This window comes from Vidua macroura, chromosome 33 (assembly GCF_024509145.1).
Source record: "Vidua macroura isolate BioBank_ID:100142 chromosome 33, ASM2450914v1, whole genome shotgun sequence".
In the NCBI taxonomy this organism is placed as follows: domain Eukaryota; kingdom Metazoa; phylum Chordata; class Aves; order Passeriformes; family Viduidae; genus Vidua; species Vidua macroura.
In genome coordinates, this window is record NC_071603.1 from 954,724 (window position 1) to 978,698 (window position 23,975).

Consider the following 23,975-nt stretch of genomic DNA (forward strand, 5'->3'; position numbering starts at 1 on the left):
TCCCTCTACCCAGCTCCCAGTGCCCCCAGTATCCCCCCAGTGCTCTCCCAGTACACCCCAGTATGCCCAGTTCTGCTCTCCCAGTTCCCCCAGTATCCCCAGCTCCACCCTCCCAGTTTCTTCCAGTAACCCCAGTTCCTCCTGGCACCCTCCCAGTCCACCCAGTTCCCCAGTTCCTCCCTCCCAGTGCTCCCAGTTCTTCCAGTTCATCCTCCCAGTACCTCCAGTTTCCCTCAGTTCCCCCCCAACAGTGCCCCCAGTTTCCCCGTCCCAGTGCTCCCAGTGCCCCCAGTTACCCCCTCTCACTGCTCCCAGTTCCCCCCTCCCAGTTCCCCCCAAGTGGTCCCAGCACCCCCAGTTTCCCCCAATTCCCCCTCCCAGTGCCCCCAGTTCTCCCTCCCAGTGCTTCCAGTTTCCCCCAGCTTCCCCCTCCCTGTGCCCCCAGTGCCCCCCCCCAGTTTCTCCCAGTTCCCCCCATTTTCCCCAATTTCCCCCCTCCCAGTGCTCCCAGTTCCCCCCCCAGTGCCCCTCAGTTCCCCCCCCCAGTGTCCCCAGTTCCCCCCTCCCAGTGCTCCCAGTACCGCCGTGTCCCATCCCAGCGCCGAGCAGAGCCAGGCCCAGGCCCAGGAGCAGCCCCGGGGGCGCCATGGGGGAAGTGGGGGAGGGGCGGTGGGGGAGGGGCAGCCCGGGGGGGGTCCCCACCCACAGGAAGGCCCGGGCGGCCCCTCCCCCCCCCCCCCATCCCCCAATCCCAAATTCCGCTTTTTTCACCCGTTTATTAAAAAACCCAAAATCCAACAGCGAAACCGAGCGGGGGGGGAGGGGCCGCGAGCGGTGGGGGAGGGGCTCCGGCCGCCGTGGGCGTGGCTTCGAGGTGGGCGTGGCCTCAGGGTCCCTCGCTGAACCGCGTCACCCCCCCGGGGCGGGGCCGGGCCGGGGCCTGCTGGGGGGGGGGACAATGACGTCACCAGGGGGTCACCAAGAGGTCACTCGGTGTCCCCCAGCCCTTGGGGACACAATGACGTCACCAAGGGCCACCGGGTGTCCCCGATGTCCCCCCCAGGTCTCCCCCTGTGTCACCTCAGCCCCGTTCCCTGGGACTCCCGCGATGTCCCCGTGTCCCCCCCAGTGTCCCCTCGTGTCCCCCCCACGTCTGCCGCTGTCCCCCCATGTCCCTGCTGTCCCCAATGTCCCCCACCCCCTGACGTCCCCAGCGCTGTCCCCGCTATCCCCCCACTCCGGGGTGTCCCCAGTGTCCCCCTGTCCCTCGCCGTGTCCCTGTTCCCAGGGATGTCCCCCCTGTCCCCCTGTCCCTGCTGTCCCCGCATCCCCAGGGGTGTTCTCCTGTCCCCATGGCTGTCCCCGCTGTCCCCCTGTCCTCATGGGTGTTCCTCTGTCCCCCTGGCTATCCCCTGTCCCCGCTGTCCCTGCCATCCCCCAGCTGTCCCCCTGTCCCCTGTGTTCCCCCTGTCCCCACTATCCCAGCTGTCCCCCCTCTGTCCCACTGTCCCCCAGCTGTCCCCCTGTCCCCTGTGTTCCACCTGACCCTTCTGTCCCCTGGCTGTCCCCCTGTCCCCAGGGATGTCCCCCGGCTGTCCCCTGTCCCCGCTGTCACCTCGGGCCGCCGCCGGCCCAGCCCGCTGCCCTCCTTCCAGCCCATGGCCTGCAGCATCCGGCAGCCCAGGGGGGGCCCTCGGCGTCCCTGCGGCACGGGGGGGACACGGGGTCATGGAGTGTTACACGGGGTCACAGAGTGTCACAGAGTGTCACACGGGGTCACAGAGCGTCACACGGGGTCACAGAGCGTCACACGGGGTCACACGGGGTCACAGAGTGTCACACGGGGTCACTCAGTGTCACACGGGGTCACAGAGCGTCACACGGGGTCACAGAGTGTCACACGGGGTCATTCAGTGTCACACGGGGTCACAGAGCGTCACACGGGGTCACATGGGGTCACTCAGTGTCACACGGGGTCACACGCGGTCACTCAGTGTCACATGGGGTCACACGGTGTCACCCAGTGTCACCCCCACTGTCACACACAGGGGAGTGTCACCCACTGTCACCCTCAGGTGCCACTCCCAGCCCCAAAGACCCCAACTCCAAACAGGGTCCCCCAAACCCAGGTTCGAGGTGTCCCCCAGCGACTTTTGGGGTCCCCATCCCCATCTTTGGGGTCTCCATCCCCTTTTTTGGGGTCCCCCATATTCCCTCCCCCCCGTTTTCGGGGTGCTCACCCGGGGGTCGCGGGGGGTCCCCCAAATTTGCGCCGTTTGGGTTCGGGGGGGTCAGGCCCCCCCTGCTTCTCGCGGCGCTCGGCGGCGCGGGTCCCGGTACTTCATCTGGGGGGGAGGGGCAGCCGGGGTGACCCCGGCCCAGGGACCCCCCCGACCCCAGGGACCCCCCCAACCCCAGGGACCCCCCCCAGGGACCCCCCCGACCCCAGGGACCCCCCAGGGACCCCCCCCCAACCCCAGGGACCCCCCAGGGACCCCCCCCCCAACCCCAGGGACCCCCCCCCCAGCCCTCCCCCACCCCATGGGTGCACTGGGAACCCCCCCTCCCCATAAATGTCCCCCCCACCGTGTCCCCTCACCCCTGGGTGTCCCCAGTGTCCCCAGTGTCCCCCAGGTGTCCCCAGTGTCTCCAGTGTCCCCCAGGTGTCCCCAGTGTCCCCAGTGTCCCCCAGGTGTCCCCAGTGTCCCCCAGGTGTCCCCAGTGTCCCCAGTGTCCCCAGTGTCTCCAGTGTCCCCCAGGTGTCCCCAATGTCCCCAATGTCCCCAGGTGTCCCCAGTGTCCCCAGTGTCCCCCAGGTGTCCCCAGTGTCCCCAGTGTCCCCAGTGTCCCCCAGGTGTCCCCAATGTCCCCAATGTCCCCAGGTGTCCCCAATGTCCCTCACCTCGCTGTCCCCTCGCCCTGGGTGTCCCCAATGTCCCCAGTGTCCCCCAGGTGTCCCCCAGGTGTCCCCCAGGTGTCCCCAATGTCCCCAGGTGTCCCCAATGTCCCAGGTGTCCCCCAGGTGTCCCCAATGTCCCCAGGTGTCCCCAGTGTCCCCCAGGTGTCCCCAATGTCCCCAGTGTCCCCCAGGTGTCCCCAATGTCCCCAGGTGTCCCCAATGTCCCCAGGTGTCCCCCAGGTGTCCCCAATGTCCCCAGGTGTCCCCAATGTCCCTCACCTCGCTGTCCCCTCGCTCGGTTCCCTCGGCGGGGCCCAGGTGGCTCCGGCGCTGCAGCTCCAGGTTTTGCTGGGGACATTGGGGACATCACTGGGGACACTGGGGACACTGGGGGCTTTGGGACATTGGGGGACATCGGGGACATTGCGGGGCTCGGGGACATTGGGATGTTGGGGGTTTTGGGGACATTGGGGTCATTGGACTAATTTGGGACATTAGGAACATTGGGGGACATGGGGGCTTGGGGACATCGAGGACATTGGGGTGACCCTCCCGGTTTAGGGGACCCCAAAATCCCAGCAGGGTCCCAAGGTCACGGGGGAGGTGCCGGAGATTCGGGGAGGTTTTGGGGTGTTCTGGGGGCGATTTTGGGGCATTTCTGGCCTGTTTTTGGGCTGGTTTTGGGGTATTTTTGGGATAGTTTTGGGGTGGTTTTTGGGGCTGGTTTTGGGGCATTTTTGCGATAGTTTTGGGGTGGTTTTGGGATGGGTATTGGGGTGTTTTTGAGGCATTTTTGGGATAGTTTTTGGGGTGGTTTTGGGGCTGATTTTGGGGCTGATTTTGGGGTGCTCTTGGGGCTGGTTTTGTGGCAGTTTTGGGATGTTTCTGGCCTGGTTTTGGGTTTTTTCATGCTCTTTTCAGGGTTCTTTCTGGCCTGTTTTCAGACTGGTTTTGGGGTATTTTTGTGGTGTTTTTTGGCTGGTTTCAGGGTGTTTTGGGGGCTGGTTTTGTGATGTTTCTGGCCCTGGATTTGGGGCTGATTGCGGGGTATTTTTGGGGGCTGTTTTCGTGATGGTTTCAGGGTGTTTCTGGCCTGTTTTGGGCTGGTTTTGGGGTATTTTTGTGGTGGTTTTGGGGTGTTTCTGGCCTGTTTTTGGGCAGGTTTCAGGGTGTTTTTAGGGCTGGTTTCAGGGTGTTTTTAGGGCTGGTTTCAGGGTGTTCCTAGCCTGTTTTGGGGCTGGTTTCGGGGTGTTTTGTGGTGGTTTTGGGGCTGGTTTCGTAGTGGTTTTAGGGTGTTTCTGGCCCGTTTCTGGGCTGGTTTCAGGGTGTTTTTAGGGCTGGTTTTAGGGTGTTCCTGGCCTGTTTCTGGGCTGATTTCGGGGTGTTTTTGGGCAGGTTTCAGGGTGTTTTTGTGGTGTTTTTTTGGGGCCAGTTTCATGGCGGTTTTGGGGTGTTTCTGGCCCGTTTCTGGGCTGGTTTCAGGGTGTTTCTGGGCTGGTTTCGGGGTGTTTTGGGGTACCTTGTGCAGCCCCGAGAGCTGCTGGTGGCGCAGCAGGGCCTCCCTGCTGGGGAACTGCCTGCGGCACAGCAGGCACGCCAGCTTGGCCCAGTCTGTCAGCGGCTCCTCGGGGACCCCCGGGGCCCCCCCGCGCTCCCCCTCCTCCTCACTCTCGCTCTCCCCCGCTGTAGGCGGCCACCAGCCCCCGGGGGGGGCTCTGGGGGGGAAAAATGGGGGTTAGGGGGGGTTTGAGGGGAAAAAAAAAGAGGTTTTCAGGGGGAAAAATGGGGGTTTTGGGGGGGGTTTGAGAGGGAAAATTTGAGTTTTCGGGGGGAAAAAATGAGGGTTGGGGGGATTGGGGGCGGAAAATGGGGTTTTGAAGGGGAAAAAAAATGGGGGTTGGGGGGGGGAAAATTGAGTTTTTTGGGGAAAAGAAAATGGGGGGTCAGCAGGGGATTGGGGGTGGAAATGGGGTTTTAGGGGGATTTTGGGGGGGAAATGGGGGACAGGAGGGGTTTTGGGGGGATTTGGAAGGGAAAATGGGCATCAGGGGGGATTTGGGGAGGGAATGGGGGGTCAGGAGGGGTTTGGGGGGAAAAATGGGGTTTTTGGGGGTGTCTCAGGTGGGGTTTGGGGCATCTCAGGGTGTTTTGGGGGGGTTTTTCAGGGGTTTTGGGGGTCTCAGAGTATTTTGGGGGAGGGTTTAGGGGGATTTGGGGGGGGATTTGGGGGGGGATTTGGGGGTCTCAAGGGGTTTTGGGGGGATCTCAGAAATTTAGAGAGATATTTTTGGGGAGGGTCATGGTGGTCCTTTGAGGGGATCTCAAGTGTGTTTTTGGGGGGGGTCTCAGGTGTGTTTGGGGGGGTCTCAGGTGTGTTTTTGGGGGGGTCTCAGGTGTGTTTGGGGGGGGTCTCAGGTGTGTTTGGGGGGTCTCAGGTGTGTTTGGGGGGGTCTCAGGTGTGTTTTGGGGGGTCTCAGGTGTGTTTTGGGGGGGTCTCAGGTGTGTTTTGGGGAGGGTCTCAGTGTGTTTTTGGGGGGATCTCAGGTGTGTTTTGGGGAGGGTCTCAGGTGTGTTTTGGGGGGGGTCTCACCAGCCTCTCGTCGCCCCCCAGCCGGGGCAGCTCCAGGGGGAGGTGCTGCCGCTCGGCCAAAGCGCCCTGGGGGGGGTCAGGGGGGGTCACAGGGGGTCCCCAAAATTCCCAATGTCCCCCTCCCACATTGCCAGCCCCCCCTAAACTCTCAGAATCCCCAAATCCCCCCCAAATCCATCCAAAGCCCCCCTGGACATTCCCCAAACCCCTTCAAATCCCCCCCAAACACCCCCAATAATCCCCCAGGACCCCCCCAAGTCTCTTGACATCCCCCAAACCCCCCCCTCAAATCCTTCTAAACCCAACAAAGCCCCCCAGGACCCCCCCATTTCCATTCTAGACTCCCCAAAAGCCCCCCAGGGCTCGCCCAACTGCCCCCAAACCCCCTCAGAACCCCCCCAAAACCTCCCCAAACCCTCTCAATATCCCCCAACCCCCCCCCCGATTCCCCAAACCCCACTTTTTTTTTCAGGGTGGTGTAGCCAGCATCAGTTGTGACCACCCAAACCCCCCCAAAACCCCCCAGACCCCCCCAAATCCCCCAAAGTCACCTTTTTCTGCAGGATGACGTAGCCAGTGACAGCCATGACCACCCAAACCCCACCCAAATTCCCCAAAAGCCCCCCAAAACCCCCCAATTCACCTTTTTCTCCAGGATGGTGTAGCCAGCGTCAGCTGTGACCATCCAAAAACCCCCAAATCCCCCCAAACTCCCCCCAGACCCCCCAGACTCACCTTTTTCTCCAGGATGGTGTAGCCAGCATCAGCTGTGGCCATCCAAACCCCCCCCCCAAATCCCCCCCAGACCCCCCAATCCACCTTCTCCTCCAGGATGGCCTAGCTCTGACCACCCAAACCCCCTCAAATCCCCTAAAACCCCCCAAAACCCCCCAGGACCCCCCCAATCCACCTTCTCCAGGACGGCGTAGCTCTGACCACCCAAACCCCCCCAAACTCCCCCCAGACCCCCCAAATTCACCTTTTTCTCCAGGATGGCGTAGCCAGCATCAGCTGTGGCCATCCAAAACCCCCCCCAAACCCCCCCAAATCCCCCCCAGACCCCCCAGACTCACCTTTTTCTCCAGGATGGCCTAGCTCTGACCACCCAAACCCCCCCAAATCCCCTAAACCCCCCCCCCCAAAACCCCCCCAGACCCCCCCAAATTCACTTTTTTCTCCAGGATGGCGTAGCTCTGACCACCCAAACCCCCCCAAATCCCCCCCAAATCCCCCCAGACTCACCTTTTTCTCCAGGATGGCGTAGCCGGCGTCGGCCGCCGCCGCCTCCCTGCGCTCGTCCTCGCGGGGGGCCGGGGGGGGGCCCCGCGCTGCGGCCGCTCTCGCGCTGCTTGTTCAGGCTGCGCGCCCAGCGCTCCATGTCCTTGGCAATCTGGGGGGGCACGGCGGGCACGGGCTGGGGGGCGCCCCCAGAGACCCCCCAAGGACACCCAGGGACCCCAAGGAGCACCCAGAGACCCCCAAGGCCAGAGACCCCCAGGAATACCCAGAGACCCCCCCCCAGGAGCCTCCAGGGACACCCAGAGACCCCCAGGAACCCCCCCAAGAGCACCCAGAGACCCCCAGGAACACCCAGAGACCCCCCAGGAATACCCAGAGAACCCTCAGGAGCACCCAGGGACACCCAGAGACCCCCCAGGAATACCCAGGAGCAACCAGGGAGCCCCCCAGGAGCAACCAGAGTACCCCAAGGGCACCCAGGGACACCCAGGGACACCCAGAGCACCCAGAATACCCCAGGAACCCCCCAGGAGCACCCAGAGCACTCCCAGGAACACCCAGGGACACCCAGGGAGCCCCCCAGGAGCACCCAGAGCACCCCAAGGGCACCAGAGACCCCCAGGAATACCCAGAGACCCCCCCAGGAGCCTCCAGGAACACCCAGGGACACCCAGGAGCATCCAGAGACCCCCAAAGAACACCCAGGGACACCCAGAGACTCCCAGGAACCCCCCCAGGAGCACCCAGAGACCCCCCAAGAGCACCCAGAGACACACAGAGACCCCCCAGGAATCCCTCCCAGGGACACCCAGAGCACGCCCAGAAGCACCCAGAGACCCCCAGGAGCACCCAGAGCCCCCCCAGATCCCTGGGAGGACACAGGGATGGGAGAAATGGGGGTTTTGGGGGGATTTTAGGGGTGTTTAAGGAGGTTTTAGGGGGGCTTTGGGAACTGTCTTTGGGGATCTGGGGGGGGTTGAAGAGCACCCAAAGACCCTCCAGACCCCCCAGAATGACCAGAGCACCCCCAGACCCCCCCATTTCTCAGGGTTCCTCCCCCCATTTTAGAACCCAACTCAAATTTTAGGATTCCCCCCCCGATTTTTAGGGCTCCCTCCTGTTTTTGGGGTTCCCCCCCTCCCCTGCCTCACCTGCTGGGCCGTTTTGGTTTTGTGTTTCTCCTTTTTGTCCTTGGGCTCTTTTGGGGTGCCGGGGGTGCCCGGGGGTCCCGGGGGGGGCTCGGCGGGGGGGGCGGCCACGTAGGTGCGTCTGTCCCCGTCCCAGTACAGGTACTGCCCCGCCCCCGCGTCGTAGTAGTACTGCAGGGGGGGGTGGGGGGGGTCAGCACCCCAAAAACCACCCCATGGAACCCCCAAAACTGTCCCTTGGAACGCCAAAAATCGCCCTTGAAAACTCAAAAAATCCCTCCCCAGAACGCACAAAATCTCCCTTTTCTACCCCAAAAACCGCCTCCTGGAACCCCCCAAAATCTCCTTTTTCTACCCCAAAAATCACCCCTTGGAACCCCCAAAACTGTCCCTTGGAACCTGCAAAAAATCCCTCCCCAGAACGCACAAAATCTCCCTTTTCTACCCTAAAAATCGCCTCCTGAAACCCCCAAAATCTCCTTTTTCTACCCCAAAAATCACCCCTTGGAACCCCCAAAACTGTCCCTTGGAATGCCCAAAAATTCCTCCCCAGAACGCACAAAAATCTCCCTTTTCTACCCTAAAAATCCCACCTCAGAACCTCCAAAATCAACACCTGGAATGCCAAAAATCGCCCCCCCAAAATCTCCCCTTAAAACCACGAAAATCATCCCTTTGTACCCCAAAATTCCCCCTCAAAACCCCCAAAAATCCCCCCTCGGCACCCCCAAAATCTCCCTTATCTACCCCAAAAATCACCCCTTGGAACCTCCCAAAATCAACCCCTGGAACCCCAAAAATGACCCCCCAAAACCCCAAAAATCATTTTTTACCCTTAAATTGCCCCTTGGAACCCCCAAAATTGTGTCCCAATATCCCCAAAATTGCCCCTTTCTACCCCAAAAAATCACTCCTTGGAACCCCCCAAAATCAACTCCTGGAACCCCAAAAATCCCCCCTTGGAACCCCAAAAATCGCCCCCCAGAATCACCCCTTAAAACCCCAAAAATAATCCCTTTGTACCCCAAAATTACTCCTCAAAACTGCTTCTTTGTACCCCAAAAATCATCTCTGGAACCCCCAAAATTTTCCCTTTATACCCCAAAAATTGAGGTTTTTAACCCATTTTTTTCACAGCTTAAATTGGGGTTTTGAAGGTTAAAATTCAACTGGAAAAGGTTGAAAAACCTCTCGTGTACCCCAAAATTTCATTTTGTACCCCAAAACCTCCCACCGACCCCCCCCAAATCCCAAATCCCACCCTAAATCCGTGGTTTTACCCCCAAAATCTCCCACCCTTAAACCAGCATTTTCAAGCCTAGAATTTCACTTTTTTCGCCAAAAATGCCAATTTTTTTCAGCCAAAACTTTGCTTTTTTCACCCCAAATTTCACTCCGAGATTTTGGGGTACCCCAAACCCATCCCCCCAAACCCCCAACCCCCCCCCCAAAATTTGTGGGTTTACCTTTAAAACAGCATTTTCGGCTCTAAAAATCTCCATTTTTTTCACCCAAAATTTCCATTTTTTTGATCGAAACTTGGCTTTTTTCACCCCAAATTTTTGGGGTACCCCGAATTCCTCCCCCCCCGCACCCCAAAACCCCAAACCTGGGAGTGGGGGTCGTAGTAGAGCCCCGTGAGGGGGTCGTAGTAGTACCCCGAGGTCTCGTCGTACTGGTAGGTGGAGACGTCAGGCACGGCTTGGGGGGGGACAGAGGAGAATTTTTGGGGGTCCCCCAAAATTTTTAGGGGTCCCCAAAATTTTTGGGGTCTCCCCCAGCATCGCCCAATCCTTGGGAATTCTAAAATACCCAAAAAATGCCTCGAGGGTTGGGGGAATTTGGGGTTTGGAAATGCCAAAATTCCCCCAAAATTCCCCCAAAATGCCCCTCAGGACCCCCTCAAAAATCGCTTTGGAACCCCCCAAATATCCCGAGACCCCCTAAAATCCCCTCCAGGACCCCCCAAAATTCCCCCAAATTCCCCGAAATTGCCCTCCAGACCCCCAGGGCCCCCCAAATCCCCCCCCAGAACCCCCCAAAATTTTACCAGGGTCCCCCAAATCCCCTTCAGACCCCCCAGAATTCCCCAAAATTCCCCCAGGATCCCCCAAAATCTCCCCTGGGAGCCCCCCAAACCTTTCACTCCCCCCTAAACCAAACAAGACCCCTCAGAACTCCCCAAATTTCCCCCCCAAAACCCCCCAGGCCCCCCCCCAAATCCCCCCCACAATGCCCAAAATCCCCTCAAATTCCTCCAACTCCCCCCCCTCCCAGGACCCCCAAAAATCCCCCCAAATCCTCAAAAATCCCCCCCAGAATGCCCCAAATCCCCCCAAGGACCCCTCAAACCCCCCCCAAACCCCCCAACCCCCCCCAAAATCTTCCCCCATGATGCCCAAAACCCCCCAAAATCCTCCAAAATCCCCCCCAGAATGCCCCAAATCCCCCCCCCAGGACCCCCCAGATCCCCCCAAAATCCCCCCAAATCTCCCCTAGGACCCCCCTAAATCCCTCAAAACCCCCTCAAATCGCCCAAAACCCCCCCTCAGGACACCCTAAACCCCCCCCAGGACCCCCCAAAACCCCCCAGTCCCCTCCCCCACTCACGGTACTGCCCGTAGCTGTCCCCGCTGGGGGGGGCGGCCGGGGGGGGGCCCCGCGGGGGCCGAATTTGGGGTCTCGGCCTTGAGGGGCCCCTGAGTAGGTCTGGGGGAGGGGGGAGGGGAGCACCCCAAAATTAAACCCCCAGCCCCAAAACCCCCCAGAACGTCCCAAACCCCCTCCCCCCCAACCCGCCCCCCCCTTTTTATGGGGCTCCCCCTTCTCATTTTAAGCTCCCCCCCCCCATTCACAGCCCCTCCCCCCCATTTCCCCCAAATTTTGGGGTCTCTCACCCCCCCCATCTTAGGACCCCTCAATTGCCCACCCCCAATTTTTGGGGTCCCCACCCTCAATTTTATGATTCCCCCCCCCCCCCTCAATTTTTTGGGGTCTTCCCCTGAGTTTTCAGACCCCTTCCCCAATTTTGGCTCTTTTTCCTTCCCTTCCCCCCCCCCCCCGAATTTTTGGGGTCCCCCCCCCCCCCTCACTTTTAGAGCTCCTCTCACCCCAATTTTTGGGGTCCCCCCTCAATTTCACGACCCCTCCCCTCGATTTTTTGGGCTCCCCCCGAGTTTTAGGACCCTTCCCCCAATTTTAGCTCCTTTTCCTTCCCCCCCCCCCCTCCCCAATTTTTGGGGTCCCACCTGGCCGGGGGGTCCCGGGGGTGTCGCCGCGGGGGTCTCGGCGGTGGGGGAGGGGTAGGGGGTGGTGCCGGGGGGGGCGCGGGGGGGGAAGGCCCCCCCCCCTCCTGCCCCTCCCCCTCCCCCCGCGGGGTCCTGCGCCGGCTCCTCCGGGCCTGCAGGGGGCGCCAAGCGCCCGGGAGGTGACGTCATTGGGGGGCGGGGAGGGGAGGGACCACACCTGGGGACACCTGGGGGGGGGGAGGGGCCACACCTGGAGGGGGGCTGGGAACACCTGGGGGGGGAGATGGTCACACTTGGGGACACCTGGGGAGGGGAGGGGCCACACCTGGCAGGGAGCTGGGAACACCTGGGGGGAGCTTGGGGGCAGCTGGGGACACCTGGTAGTGGAGGGGCCACACCTGGGAACACCTGGGGACACCTGGGGACACGTGGGGAGGGAGATGGTCACACCTGGGGACACCTGAGAACAGGAACCACACCTGAGGACACCTGGAGAAAGGAGGGTCTACACCTGGGGACACCTGGAAAAGGGAGGGGCCACACCTGGGGACACCTGAGAAAATGAAGCACACCTGGGGACACCTGGGGAGGGGAGGAGCCACATCTGGGGACACCTGGGGAAGGGAGGGTCACACCTGGGGACACCTGGGGAGGGGAAGGTCACACCTGGGGACACCTGGGACAGGAACCACACCTGGTTTGGCGCCAGCACTCACCGGGGGCGGGGCCATCAGCCTTGGCAGGGGCGGGGCCAGACAGGGCGGGGCCGGGAGGCGGGGGCCGAGGCGCCTTTCAGGTAGGCGGGGCTGTAGAGGGCGGGGCCAGGCCCGGGGAAGGGCTCCTCTGATTGGTAGAAGCCGCTGAAGTCAGCGCTGGGCTCCTCCCCCCCCGCCCAGGGCGTGTCCCCGCCGGGGGCTGCCTGGGGGAGGGGAGAAACTCAGATCTTAAATAATTCAAACTTTTTGTGCTGAAAAGTACAAACATACCATAAAATATTAAATTTCTTAATAAAATTACACTTTTTTTAATAATACAAAAATATATGTATTCATGTTTACATACATATGAGCTTATACTGTTAAAAATGAAGTTTTTTACATTAAATTAAAACTAAATTACAGAAATTTAGATTATTTAAAAGGCTGCCTGTAAGACACAAAAGATTAATCGCTAACTTAGAAATAAAATTAAATTAAGTGCTGCTTGTTAATTAAATTATCCAAAAGATTTTGTAGAGAACAGTTAATTGCTCTGTAATTCTTCAATAGAATGCTATAATATTTATAAGATTATTATGCAAATAAAATATAAAAAACATTTAATTTTAATCACAAAATACTACTTCAAACATTTCTAACCCCAACGTTAACAGAAGCAAAAAAAATGTTAAAAACTTTTTAGAACTGGAGAAGACAGCTCAGACCACGCCCCTCACTGTGGAACCACGCCCATGGAGTGAAAACCACACCCCCTTCCCACCAGGCCCCGCCCCCCAGGTTTAAACCACGCCTGATTGGTCACTGAGTTCTGCACACTCAGCAGAGCCCCGCCCCTCCATTAAAGCCCCACCCTCAAGTCCACAGGCCCCTCACACTCATTGGCCACACCCAGGCCACACCCCATAACCTCGCCCACCTGTGATAGTGCCCACCCCCACCCCAAGCCCTGCCCACCTGCCCAGGTGTGCCCCTCACATCCTCAGGTGTGCTCCTCACCTGTGCAAGTGAGCCTCTCACCTGTGACAGTGCCCACTTGCCCAGGTGTGCCCCTCACCTGTGACAGTTCTCACCTGCCCAGGTGTGCCCTTACCTGCCCATAGTGCCCCTCACCTGCCCAGGTGTGCCCTCACCTGTGACAGTTCTCACCTGCCCAGGTGTGCCCTCACCTGTGACAGTTCTCACCTGCCCAGGTGTGCCCTCACCTGTGACAGTGCCCACTGGGCCGCAGCGATGGCCGTGGAGGCGACGGAGGCGGCGCTGGCGCGGGGGGGCCCCTCCCCAGGCCCCGCCCCCTGCACGTCCCTGGGGGAGGAGCCTCATGTCAGGGGCGGGGCCTGATGCCTTGGAGGGGCTTGGTTGGTAAGGGGGCCGGGTTTGTGATGGGGGTGTGGCCTGTGCTGGGTGTGTCTCATTGTGGGGCGGGGCTTAAGGAATTGGGCGGGGCTTAAGTGATCAGGAACCATCACAGGCACTGGGCTGGGGCTGTGGGCGGGGCCTGTGCCGGGTGTGGTGCTAGGGGGTGGGGCCATGTGTGGGGGCAGGGCCTGTGCCCAGGGGCGGGGCCTGTGCCAGGTGCAGTGCCAGGGCAGGGCCTAAGGGGCGGGGCGTGTGCCAGGTGTGTGACTGTGTCAGGTCAAGGGTGGGGCCGAGGGCTGGGACCTCTGCCAGGTGTATGAACACACCTGGATGGGGGCAGGGCCCTTGCGCAGGTGCGGTGCCACGCCCAGGTATTGGGCCACACCCAGGTGTGGTGCCACACCCATGTATGGCGCCATGCCCAGATGCGGTGCCATGCCCAGGTGCAGTGCCACGCCCAGGTACGGTACCCATACCCAGATGTGCTGCCACACCCAGGTTTGGTGCCACGCCCTGGTGCAGTGCCACGCCCAGGTGCGGTGCCACGCCCCTCACCTCTTGGAGCCCTTGGCGAACTCCACGTTGATGCTCTTGCCGTCGATGTGCAGGGGCGGGTGCAGGGCCTGCAGCATCTGCAGCAGCTGCGCCGCTTCCTGCGGGGGGCACGGGCAGGGGGGCGTGGGCAGGGGGCACCGGGCTCCAGGTGCTCCCAGTCCCTCCCAGTCCATCCCAGTCCATCCCAGTCCTGCACCACAATGGTGGCTGGGCTCCCCAAGTCCCTCCCACTGCCATGCCATGACCCTCCCAATATCCCCCAGTCCATCCCAGTCCTCCCCAGTCCATCCCAGTCCCCCACCACATCAATAACTGTGCCTACCCACCTCTCCCAGTTCCTCCCAGTGCCCCCCAGTTCCTCCCAGTGCCCCCCAGTCCCTCCCAGTGCCCCCCAGGCCCTCCCAGTTCCTCCCAGTGCCCCCCAGTCCCTCCCAGTGCCCCCCAGTCCATCCCAGTGCCCACCACGTGTTGATCTGGCTGCTGTACTCAGAGAAGCCCAGCAGGACGTGCCCGTCCCAGTTACCCCAAATAATTCCCAGTACATCCCATTCCTCCCAGTCCTCTCCCAGTCCCTCCCGGTCTCCCCAGTCCCACCTAGTCTCTCCAGCCCCCCCCAGTCCCTCCCAGTGTCCCCAGTACCCACCACGATGGTGACCCAACCCCCACAATCCCTCCGTGTTCCCTCCAGTCCCTCCCAGTCCCTCCCAGTCCCTCCCAGTGGCTCCCAGTGCCCCCCCAGTGGCTCCCAGTGGCTCCCAGTGCCCCCCCAGTGCATCCCAGTGCCCCCCCAGTGCCTCCCAGTGGCTCCCAGTGCCCCCCAGTGCCCCCAGTACCACGATGGTGCTGAGCTGCACGAAGGCGAAGCCGCGGTTCAGCTGCGTTTGCCGATCTTTGATCACGCGCACGTTGGCGGCCGAGAGCGCGGCGAAGGGGGCGAGCGCGGCCAGGATGGACTCCAGGCTGCTCTGGGGGTGCAGGTTCCGCAGGATGATGGCTGTGGGGACAGCACGGGCACCTGGGCACACCTGGGGATGCCTGGGGGCACCTGGAGATACCTGGGGGCACCTAGGGATACCTGGGGGCACCTGGAGATACCTGGGGGCACCTAGGGATACCTGGGGGCACCTGGAGATACCTGGGGGCACCTAGGGATACCTGGGGGCACACCTGGGGGCATCTGGGGGCACATAGGGATACCTGGAAATACCTGGGGACACATCTGGGCACACCTGGGGATACCTGGAGATACCTAGGGGCACACCTGGGGACACCTGGGCACACCCCGGGGCACCTGAGCACCCCTAGAAATACCTGGGGACACACCTGGGCACACCTGAGCATGCCTGGGGGCATCTGAGCACACCTGGGGATATCTCAGGATACCTGGGGACACACCTGGGGACACCTGGGAACAGCTGGGGATACCTGAGGGCACACCTGGGGAGGCATCTGGGCACACCTGCCGAAGGGGGCGAGCGCGGCCAGGATGGACTCCAGGCTGCTCTGAGGGCACCTGGGGATACCTGGAAATACCTGGGGGCACACCTGGGGGCACCTGGAGATACCTGGAGATACCTGGGGGCACACCTGGGCACACATGGGGATACCTGGAAATGCCTGGGGGCACACCTGGGGATACCTGGAGATACCTGGAGATACCTGGGGGCACACCTGGGCACACCTGGGGATACCTGGGGGCACCTAGGGATACCTGGAAATACCTGGGGGCACACCTGGGCACACATGGGGATACCTGGGCGCACACCTGGGAACACCTGAGCACACCTGGATATACCTCAGGATACCTAGGGACACACCTGGGGGCACCTGGGAACATCTGAGAGGACACCTGAGCACACCTGGGGACACCTGAGCACACCTGAATCCCTCCAGTCCTCCCACAAGATCCCCTTCAGCCCCCCACCCAACAAACACCCCAGATCCCCCAAACCCCCCCAGAACCTGCAAATGCACCCCAAAATCTCCTAAAAAAAAATCTCAAAAATCCCAAAAAAATCTCAAATTCACCCTGAAACCCCCAAAAAATTCCCAAAATAAAAAAAAAAAATCCCTAAAATCCCCAAATTCACCCAAAAATCCCCAAATCCACCCCAAAATCCTTTTAAAAAAATCCCAGACATCCCCCAAATCCACCAAAAATCCCCAAAATCCCAAAAAATTCCCCCCAAAAATCCCCAAATCCCCAAGCCCACACTCACTGTCGTTGGCGTTGTCAGCTCCGGGCTCGGTGCCCCCCTGGGACCCCCCCGGGGGGACCCCCGAGGGTGGGTCCGTAGGGTTGGGGGAGGGGCAGGAGCCCCCCTCCCCCCCCCGGCACCAGCTCCGGCCGGGGACCCCCAGGACCCCTCTGCTCGGCCTCTGCACCCCAAAAAAAAAACCCCAAATCAGGGATTGAACCCACAAAAAACCCTAAAATCAGAAATTGAACCCCCAAAAAAAAACCCAAAATCATGGAATGAACCACCCAAAAAAACCCCAAACCAGGGATTGAACCAAAAAAAAAAACAAACCCAAAAAAACCACCCAAAATCAAGGATGGAACCCCCAAAAAAACCCAGAAAAAAAACAAAAAAAAAACCCAAATCAGGGATTGAACCCCCCCAAAAAAAGATCCCAACCAGGGACTGAACGCCAAACAAACCCGAAAAAAAACCCAAAATCAGTGATTGAACCCCAAAACCAGGGGTACAACCCCAAATCTAGGGGACCCCTGCATGTTGGGGGGCACCCCAATAATTTGGGGGAGTTTTGTGGCATTTTAAGGTGTTTTGGGGGGGTGCCCCAAAGTTTTTGGGGTAAAATCCTGGGATTTGGGGTCACTCACCGGCTTTGGGGACGCCACACTTGAAACATTTCTCACGGCGCTTGAAGTTCTGCACCCCGCACTGGGAACCCCAAAATGTCACACCCCAAAATGCCACACCCCAAAACATCACACTCCAAAATGCCACACCCCAAAACTGCTGCACCCCAAAATCACAGCACCCCCAAACTTCTCCAAACCCCACAAAGCACAGCCCCCCAAAATTGTCCCACCCTAAAACTGACAAACCCCAAAACTCCCCTAGACCCCCAAACTCACCCCCAGAGCCCCCCAAACCGCTGCACCCCAAAAACCTCTCAACCCCCCCAAGACTCCCCCCAAAACTCCCCAGGATCCCCCCAAAAATCCTTTCATGACAACCCAAATTACCCCCAGTGCCCTCCCAGTGCCCCCCAGTATCTCCCAGTACCCCCCCAGTGTCCCCTACTGCCTCCCAGTACCCCCCCAGTGCTCTCCCAGTGCCCCCCAGTGCCCTCCCAGTACCCCCCTAGTGCTCTCCCAGTGCCCCCCAGTACCCCCCAGTGCCCTCCCAGTGCCCCCCAGTATCTCCCAGTACCCCCCCAGTGCCCCCCAGTACCCCCCCAGTGCCCTCCCAGTGCCCTCCCAGTGCCCCCCAGTGCCCCCCACCTTGGCACAGAGCCAGTCCTCGTTGATTTTGGGTTTGGGGTCGCTGTAGTGCAGGGACACGCGGTGCCCCAGCAGGGTCAGCCCGGCCTGGGGGGCACAGGGGGGGCACAGAGGGGTCAGGGGGGCACGGCGGGGGGCACAGGGACACGCGGTGCCCCAGCCTGGCCCGGGGGGGGCACGGGGAGGGGCACCAGAACACAAATCTGGGGGGCACCAGGGCTGGAATTGGGGGGCACCAAGGTTTGAGGTGGGGACAGCAGAGCTTGTCCTAAGGGGCACCAGGGCTGGAATTTGGGGGCACCTGGGGGGCACCAGGACGTGAATCTGGGGGGTACCAGGGCTGGAATTTGGGGGCAGCTGGGGGGCACCAGGATGTGAATCTGGGGGGTACCAGGGCTGGAATTTGGGGGCACCTGGGGGGCACCAGGACGTGAATCTGGGGGGCACCTGGGGGGCACCAGGATGTGTATCTGGGGGGTACCAGGGTTAGAATTTGGGAACACCTGGGGGGCACCAGGACGTGAATCTGGGGGGTACCAGGGCTGGAATTTGGGAATATCAGGACTTGTTTTGAGGGGCACCAGTGGGGCACCAGAACATGAACTGGGGGCACCAGGGCTGGAATTTGGGAACACCAGGGGGGCACCAGGATGTGAACCTGAGGGGCACCAAGGCTGGAATTGGGGGGCACCAAGGTTTGAGTTGGGGACACCAGAGCTTGTCTCGAGGGGCACCAGGGGGGCACCAGGATGTGAAATGGGGGCACCAGGGCAGGAATTTGGGGACACCAGGACTCGTTTTGAGGGGCACCAGGGGGACATAAACCCTTAAATCTGTGGGGTACCGAGCTGGGCACCAGGACATGAAATGGGGGCACCTGGGCTGGAACTGGGGGGGACCAGGGGGCACCAGGACACGAACCAGGGGGGCACCAGGGTATGAACTGGGGGGCACCAGGGGGGCACCAGGACTGGGATGGAGGGGGCACCAGGACGTGAATTTGGGGGCACCAGGACGTGACCCATGGCGGTGCCAGGGCTGGAATTGGGGGGCACCAGGAGGCAAACTGGGGTACCAGAACTCGTCCCAGATGGCACCAGCAGCTCGTACTGGGAACACTGGGACTCGTACCAGAGCCCTGTGCCCATTCCCCACCGCGGGGACACGGCCACCAGTACGGACCAGTACACACCAGTATGGACCAGTATGGACCAGTACACACCAGTACACACCAGTACGGACCAGTACACACCAGTATGGACCAGTACGGACCAGTACACACCAGTATGGACCAGTACACACCAGTACGGACCAGTACACACCAGTATGCACCAGTACACACCAGTATGCACCAGTACCACCACATAGCCCCTGCCCCACCCGCTTGGCATCTCCCCCACCTCCACCCCTCCCCTCCATTAGCCCCTCCCCCACATGGTTGGCCCCTCCCCCTTCTGGTTGACCTTTTACCTGTTGTCCCCTCCCCTTTTTCATTGGCCCCTCCCCCAGCTGTTGACCCCTCCCCTTTTTCGTTGGCCCCTCCCTCACCTGTTGCCCCTCCCCTTTTTCACTGGCCCCTCCCCCACCTGGTTGGCCTCCATCCACCTGGCCGCCTCCTGCACGTGATGGAATTCCACGAAGGCGAATCCGCGGCTCTGACCTGGGGGAGGGGGGGGATGGGGGGCACCCATGGGTGCTCTGGGACCCCCTGGGGTGGGCAAGGGCACCCGGGGACCCGCTGGGGTGGGGACAGGACGCCCGTGGGTGGTGCTGGAACCCCTGGGGGACCCCCAAGGTGAAGCCTACAGGTGCTCCTGGTGCCCCTCTGGAGTCTGGGTGTCCCTCGAGGTGGGCTCAGCACCCCTGGGTGCTCCTGGGGAGGGGTCTAGGGAGGAGTTTGGCACCCCTGGGTGCCCCTAAAGCTGGGCTCAGCACCCCTGGGTGCTCCTGGGGATGGGTCTGGCACCCCTGGGTGCTCCTGGGGACAGGTCTGAGGAGGAGTTTGGCACCCCTGGGTGCCCCTAAAGCTGGGCTCAGCACCCCTGGGTGCTCCTGGGGATGGGTCTGGCACCTCTGGGTGCCCCTTAGGCTGAAGATGGGGACAGGTCTGGTGTCCCTGGCTTTGGATCTGGCACCCCTGGGTGCTCCTAAGAAGGGACTGGCACCCCTGGAGAACAGACTGGCACCCCTGGGTGCTCCTAAGAACAGGACAAGCACCCCTGGGTGCTCCTGAGGAGGTAAAAAGCACCTCTGGGTGCTGCCTAAGGACAAGACTGGCACCCCTGGGTGCCCCTAAAATGGGATTAACAGCCCTGGGTGCCCCCCGAGTCTGGTGCAGCACCCCTGGGTGCTCCTGAGAAGAGGACAAGCACCCCTGGGTGCCCCTAAAGAGGAAACTGACACCCTTGGGTGCCCCTAGGGAGGGGATCAGCACCCCTGGGTGCTCCTGAGGAAGAGACAAACACCTCTGGGTGCCCCTAAAGATTATGTTGGCACCCCTGGGTGCCCCTAGGAAGGGCATGAGCACCCCTGGGTGCCCCTATGGAATGGACTAGCACCCCTGGGTGCCCCCCAAGTCTGGTGCAGCACCCCTGGGTGCCCCTAGAGATGAGACTGGCACCCCTGGTTGCCCCTAGAGAAGGGACAAGCAGTCCTGGGTGCTCCCTAAAGACACGATGGACACCCCTGGGTGCTCCCTAAAGACAAACCTGGCACCCCTGGGTGCCCCTGGGGAAATGATGAGCACCCCTGGGTGCTCCTGGGGAGGAGACAGACACCCCTGGGTGTCCCTAGGGAGGGGACAGGCACCCCTGGGTGCCCCTGGGGAATGGTACCAGCACCCCTGGGTGCCCCTGGCAATGGGATCAGCAGCCCTGGTGCCCTTCCAGTCCAGTGCAGCACCCCTGGGTGCTCCCAATTCCAGCACAGCACCCCTGGGTGCTCCTCGGAAGAGACTGGCACCTCTGGGTGCCCCTGAGGGTGGCATCAGCACCCCTGGGTGTCTTCAGGAAGAGAAGAGACACCCTTGGCTGCTCCTAGAGATGACATTGGCACCCCTGGGTGCCCCTCGGGAGAGGACCAGCACCCCCGGGTGCTCCTAGAGAGGGGACAGGCACCCCTGGGTGCTCCCAAATTGAGACACGCACCTCTTGGTGCTTCTGAGGACAGGACCAGCACCCCTGGGTGCTCCTAGCGAGGGGACAGGCACCCCTGGGTGCCACCAGAGAGGGGACAGGCACCCCTGGGTGCCCCTGGGGATGGGACCAGCACCCCTGGGTGCTCCTGAAAAGGAGATAGGCACCCCTGGGTGCCCCTAAAATGAAGATCAGCACCCCTGGGTGCCCCCTAAACCTTTCAGAAGCACCCCTGGGTGCTCCTAAAGATGAGACTGACACCCCTGGGTGCCCCTAAAGATGGAACCAGAAGCCGTGGGAGCTCATTGGAAGGGACAGACACCCCCGGGGAGGGGACAGGCACCCCTGGGTGCCCCCTAAGCCTGGCAAAAGCACCCCTGGGTGCTCCTAAGGAGGGGACAGGCACCCCTGGGTGCCCCTAGGGAACAGGACCACCCCCCCCAGGTGCCCCCTGGCATGGGCAGGGCAGGGCAGGGACCCCTCCCCCCTCCAAGGGACCCGGATGTCAGGGTGCCCCCCACCCTAAAGAGAGCCCAGATGTGAAGGACGGGGAGCCCAGGTGAGCAGGGGAGGGGCTCAGTGAGAAGGGGCGGGGCTCAGTGAGAAGGGGCGGGGCTCAGGTGAGCAGGGGAGGGGCTCAGTGAGCAGGGGCGGGGCTCAGGTGAGACTCACCTGAGGACTTGTTGCGCATCAGCCGCACCTCACGGGGCTGCACCCCCTGCGCCTGCAGCTGCGCCCGGATCTGGGGGGACACGGGGACATGGGGACATGGGGCCATCATGGCAGGGGGTGGGGCCACAAGAGAGGGGTGGGGCCATCCCAGGCAGGGGGTGGGGCCATCTCAAATTGGGACAGGGCTACTTTAAGTGGGGCAGAGCTATCCCAGGTAGGGGCGTGGCCATCCCAGAAGTGAGAGGTGCCATCACGGCAGGGGGCGGGACCATGATGAAGAGGGGCGGGGCCATCCCAGGTAGGGGCGTGACCATCATGGCAGAGGGCGGGGCATGATGAAGAAGGGTGTGGTCAGCGCTGGAGGGGGCGTGTCCGGGGGCGGGGCTCACGTCGTTCTCGGTGGCCGCCTGGGGCAGCATGCGCAGCATGACGATGGTGCTGGCCCGCGGCTCCTCCTCGGCGCCCTCCCGGTAATCCTGGTCCCGGTAATCGCCGTCAGCGCCGAACGGCAGCGCCGGGGGGTCCCGGGGAGGCTCCCGGGGCGGCTCCCGCTTCCGGGGGGGCTCCGTGTTCTCGTAGGACGCCTGGCACAGCGGAGGGAGGGGGACTGTTAGAGCCCTGGTCGCTGAAAATGTCACATTTTCTGCGCTAACAAACATTGACCCCCAGGAAAACACCGCGTTTGACCTGAAACTGTAAAGGAAACTTCCAAAATTAAGCAATAAAATTAAAATTTTAAACATATAACTTAAAGGAAACTATACACTACCACGCGAGAAAAAGCTTGAACTTAAAATTTCTAAAACATAATAATACATACAAAAGTTTTAAAACAAAAAGTAATCATTCTTCACCCTTTTTGGTATAAACTTAATTAACACTTTAAACTCAAGTAAAAAAGTCCACATTAGAAACTACAACTAGTTAGTTATTGAATTAGAATTTAAAAAATTCAAGTATAATTTAATTGAATAGCTTATCTTTAAAACGCCTTACAAAAACCACTTTTATTATATTTATTACATTCATTTTTTGTACACTTTTATGCATTTTATTATTTCATTATCATTTTTATTTAAGTTTTACCACTTATCAAAGTTAAGCATGTGTTTTAATTTCAGCTCAATGCCATAAAACACTACAAAACTTACAAAATCATAGCGCAAATAAAACTACCAACCATCTAAACCCAAACAGAAAACGCCATCCCACGCGTTTAACCCCGACCTTAACAAAAAGAAATAAATTCAGCAGGGTCCCAGCAGCCACCTGAGAGCCCCCCCCAGCAGCCAGCACCCACCTGAGGAGGGGTCCCGGCAGCGGGGGGCCCCTCGGGGGGTCCCCCGTAGCCACGGTAGTCCATGTCGCGATAGTCGTGGTCGCGCTGCGTGCGGGAGCCGTCCTCGGAGGGGGCCGGGGCACCCCCGTAACGCCCCGTGCGGTCCCCACGGCCACCCCTGGAGAGGGGCTGCGGGTCAGCCGGGCCCCCAAACCTCGGGGGGACCCCCGAATCTGCACCCCAAATCCTGCACGCCAAATCTGCACCCCGAATCTGCACCCCAAATCCTGCACGCCAAATCTGCACCCCAAATCCTGCACCCCGAATCTGCACCCCGAATCCTGGGCACCAAATCTGGATTCCAAATCCTGCACCCCAAATCCTGCATGCCAAATCTGCACCCCGAATCTGCACCCCAAATCCTGGGCACCAAATCTGGATTCCAAATCCTGCACCCCAAATCCTGCACGCCAAATCTGCACCCCAAATCCTGCACACCAAATCCTGACTCCAAATCTGCACCCCAAATCCTGAACGCCAAATCTGCACCCCAAATCCTGAACGCCAAGTCTGGATTCCAAATCCTGCATGCCAAATCTGCACCCCAAATCCTGCACGCCAAAACTGCACCCTAAATCTGCACCCCAAATCCTGAACGCCAAGTCTGGATTCCAAATCCTGGACACCAAATCTGCACCCCAAATCCTTGACACCAAATCTGGATTCCAAATCCTGCACCCCAAATCCTGGACACCAAATCCTGACCCCAAATCCGACCCCAAATCCTGGACACCAAATCCTGGCCCCAAATCCGACCCCAAATCCTTGACACCAAATCTGGACCCGAAATCCTGACCCCAAATCTGCACCCCAAATCCTGCACACCAAATCTGGATTCCAAATCCTGGACACCAAATTTGCTCCCTAAATCTGTACCCCAAATCCAGCACTCCAAATCCTGACCCCACATCTGCACCCCAAATCCTGGACACCGAATCTGCACTTCAAATCCTGCACCCCAAATCTGCACAACAAATCTGCTCCCCAAATCCTAGACCCCAAATCCTGGACCCCAAATCTGGATCCCTCTGGGGTCCCCAAATGTCCCCTCCCTCCCCGGTGTCACCTCCCCAAAATGTTACATTTCATTTCACGGGGGATCCTCAAGAGCTGCCCAGATGTTTTCCCCCAAATCCCGAATTTTGGGGATCCCCAGGTTCCCCCCTCACCTGCGCTCGTACTCCATGGTGCCAGCACCGGGGAGGGCAGCGACTGGTCGGACTGGGAGGAACTGGGTGGTTACTGGGACGGACTGGGTGCAATGGGAAGAGAACTGGGATGGACTGGGAGGAAATGACTGGAAAATTTTATGGGAAACTGCGAAGGCCAAAAGGGGAACAAGGGAAAAATGGAGAATGAACTGGGATGAACTGGGAGCCACTGGGCCCTGCGCAGGGGGGGCGGAGCAAACACGACCACCCTCATACCCCGCCCCTAATTAACATACAAGCCCACGCCTCCTAATTAACATACAACGCACCACCCCGTAATTAGCATTAAAATTCCAGCCCCGGGTCCCGCTCTCACACCCCCCTCCCTCACAAACTGCACCGGGAGTTCCGTTCAGCCCCGCCCCTCCCGGTCAGCCCCGCCTCTCCCCACAG

At 60.3% G+C, this 23,975-nt stretch overlaps 1 protein-coding gene across 1 annotated transcript; it reads right to left on the reverse strand.

Moving 5' to 3' along the window:
• Positions 1–756: 756 nt before the first annotated feature.
• LOC128820975 (RNA-binding protein 10-like) lies at positions 757–23,864 on the reverse strand. The gene is given in 27 exon segments (XM_054001828.1): positions 757–943; positions 1,616–1,702; positions 2,241–2,329; positions 2,331–2,345; positions 3,179–3,247; positions 4,419–4,580; positions 4,582–4,614; positions 5,490–5,555; positions 6,732–6,795; positions 6,797–6,879; positions 7,880–8,047; positions 9,486–9,577; positions 10,487–10,585; positions 11,125–11,276; positions 11,856–12,043; positions 13,046–13,145; positions 13,755–13,852; positions 14,588–14,748; positions 15,974–16,043; positions 16,045–16,133; positions 16,600–16,660; positions 17,227–17,313; positions 18,813–18,886; positions 21,033–21,102; positions 21,422–21,616; positions 22,333–22,489; positions 23,541–23,864. Coding segments are annotated over 27 exon segments (2,580 nt in total). The 5' UTR covers positions 23,558–23,864; the 3' UTR covers positions 757–909.
• Positions 23,865–23,975: the final 111 nt, after the last annotated feature.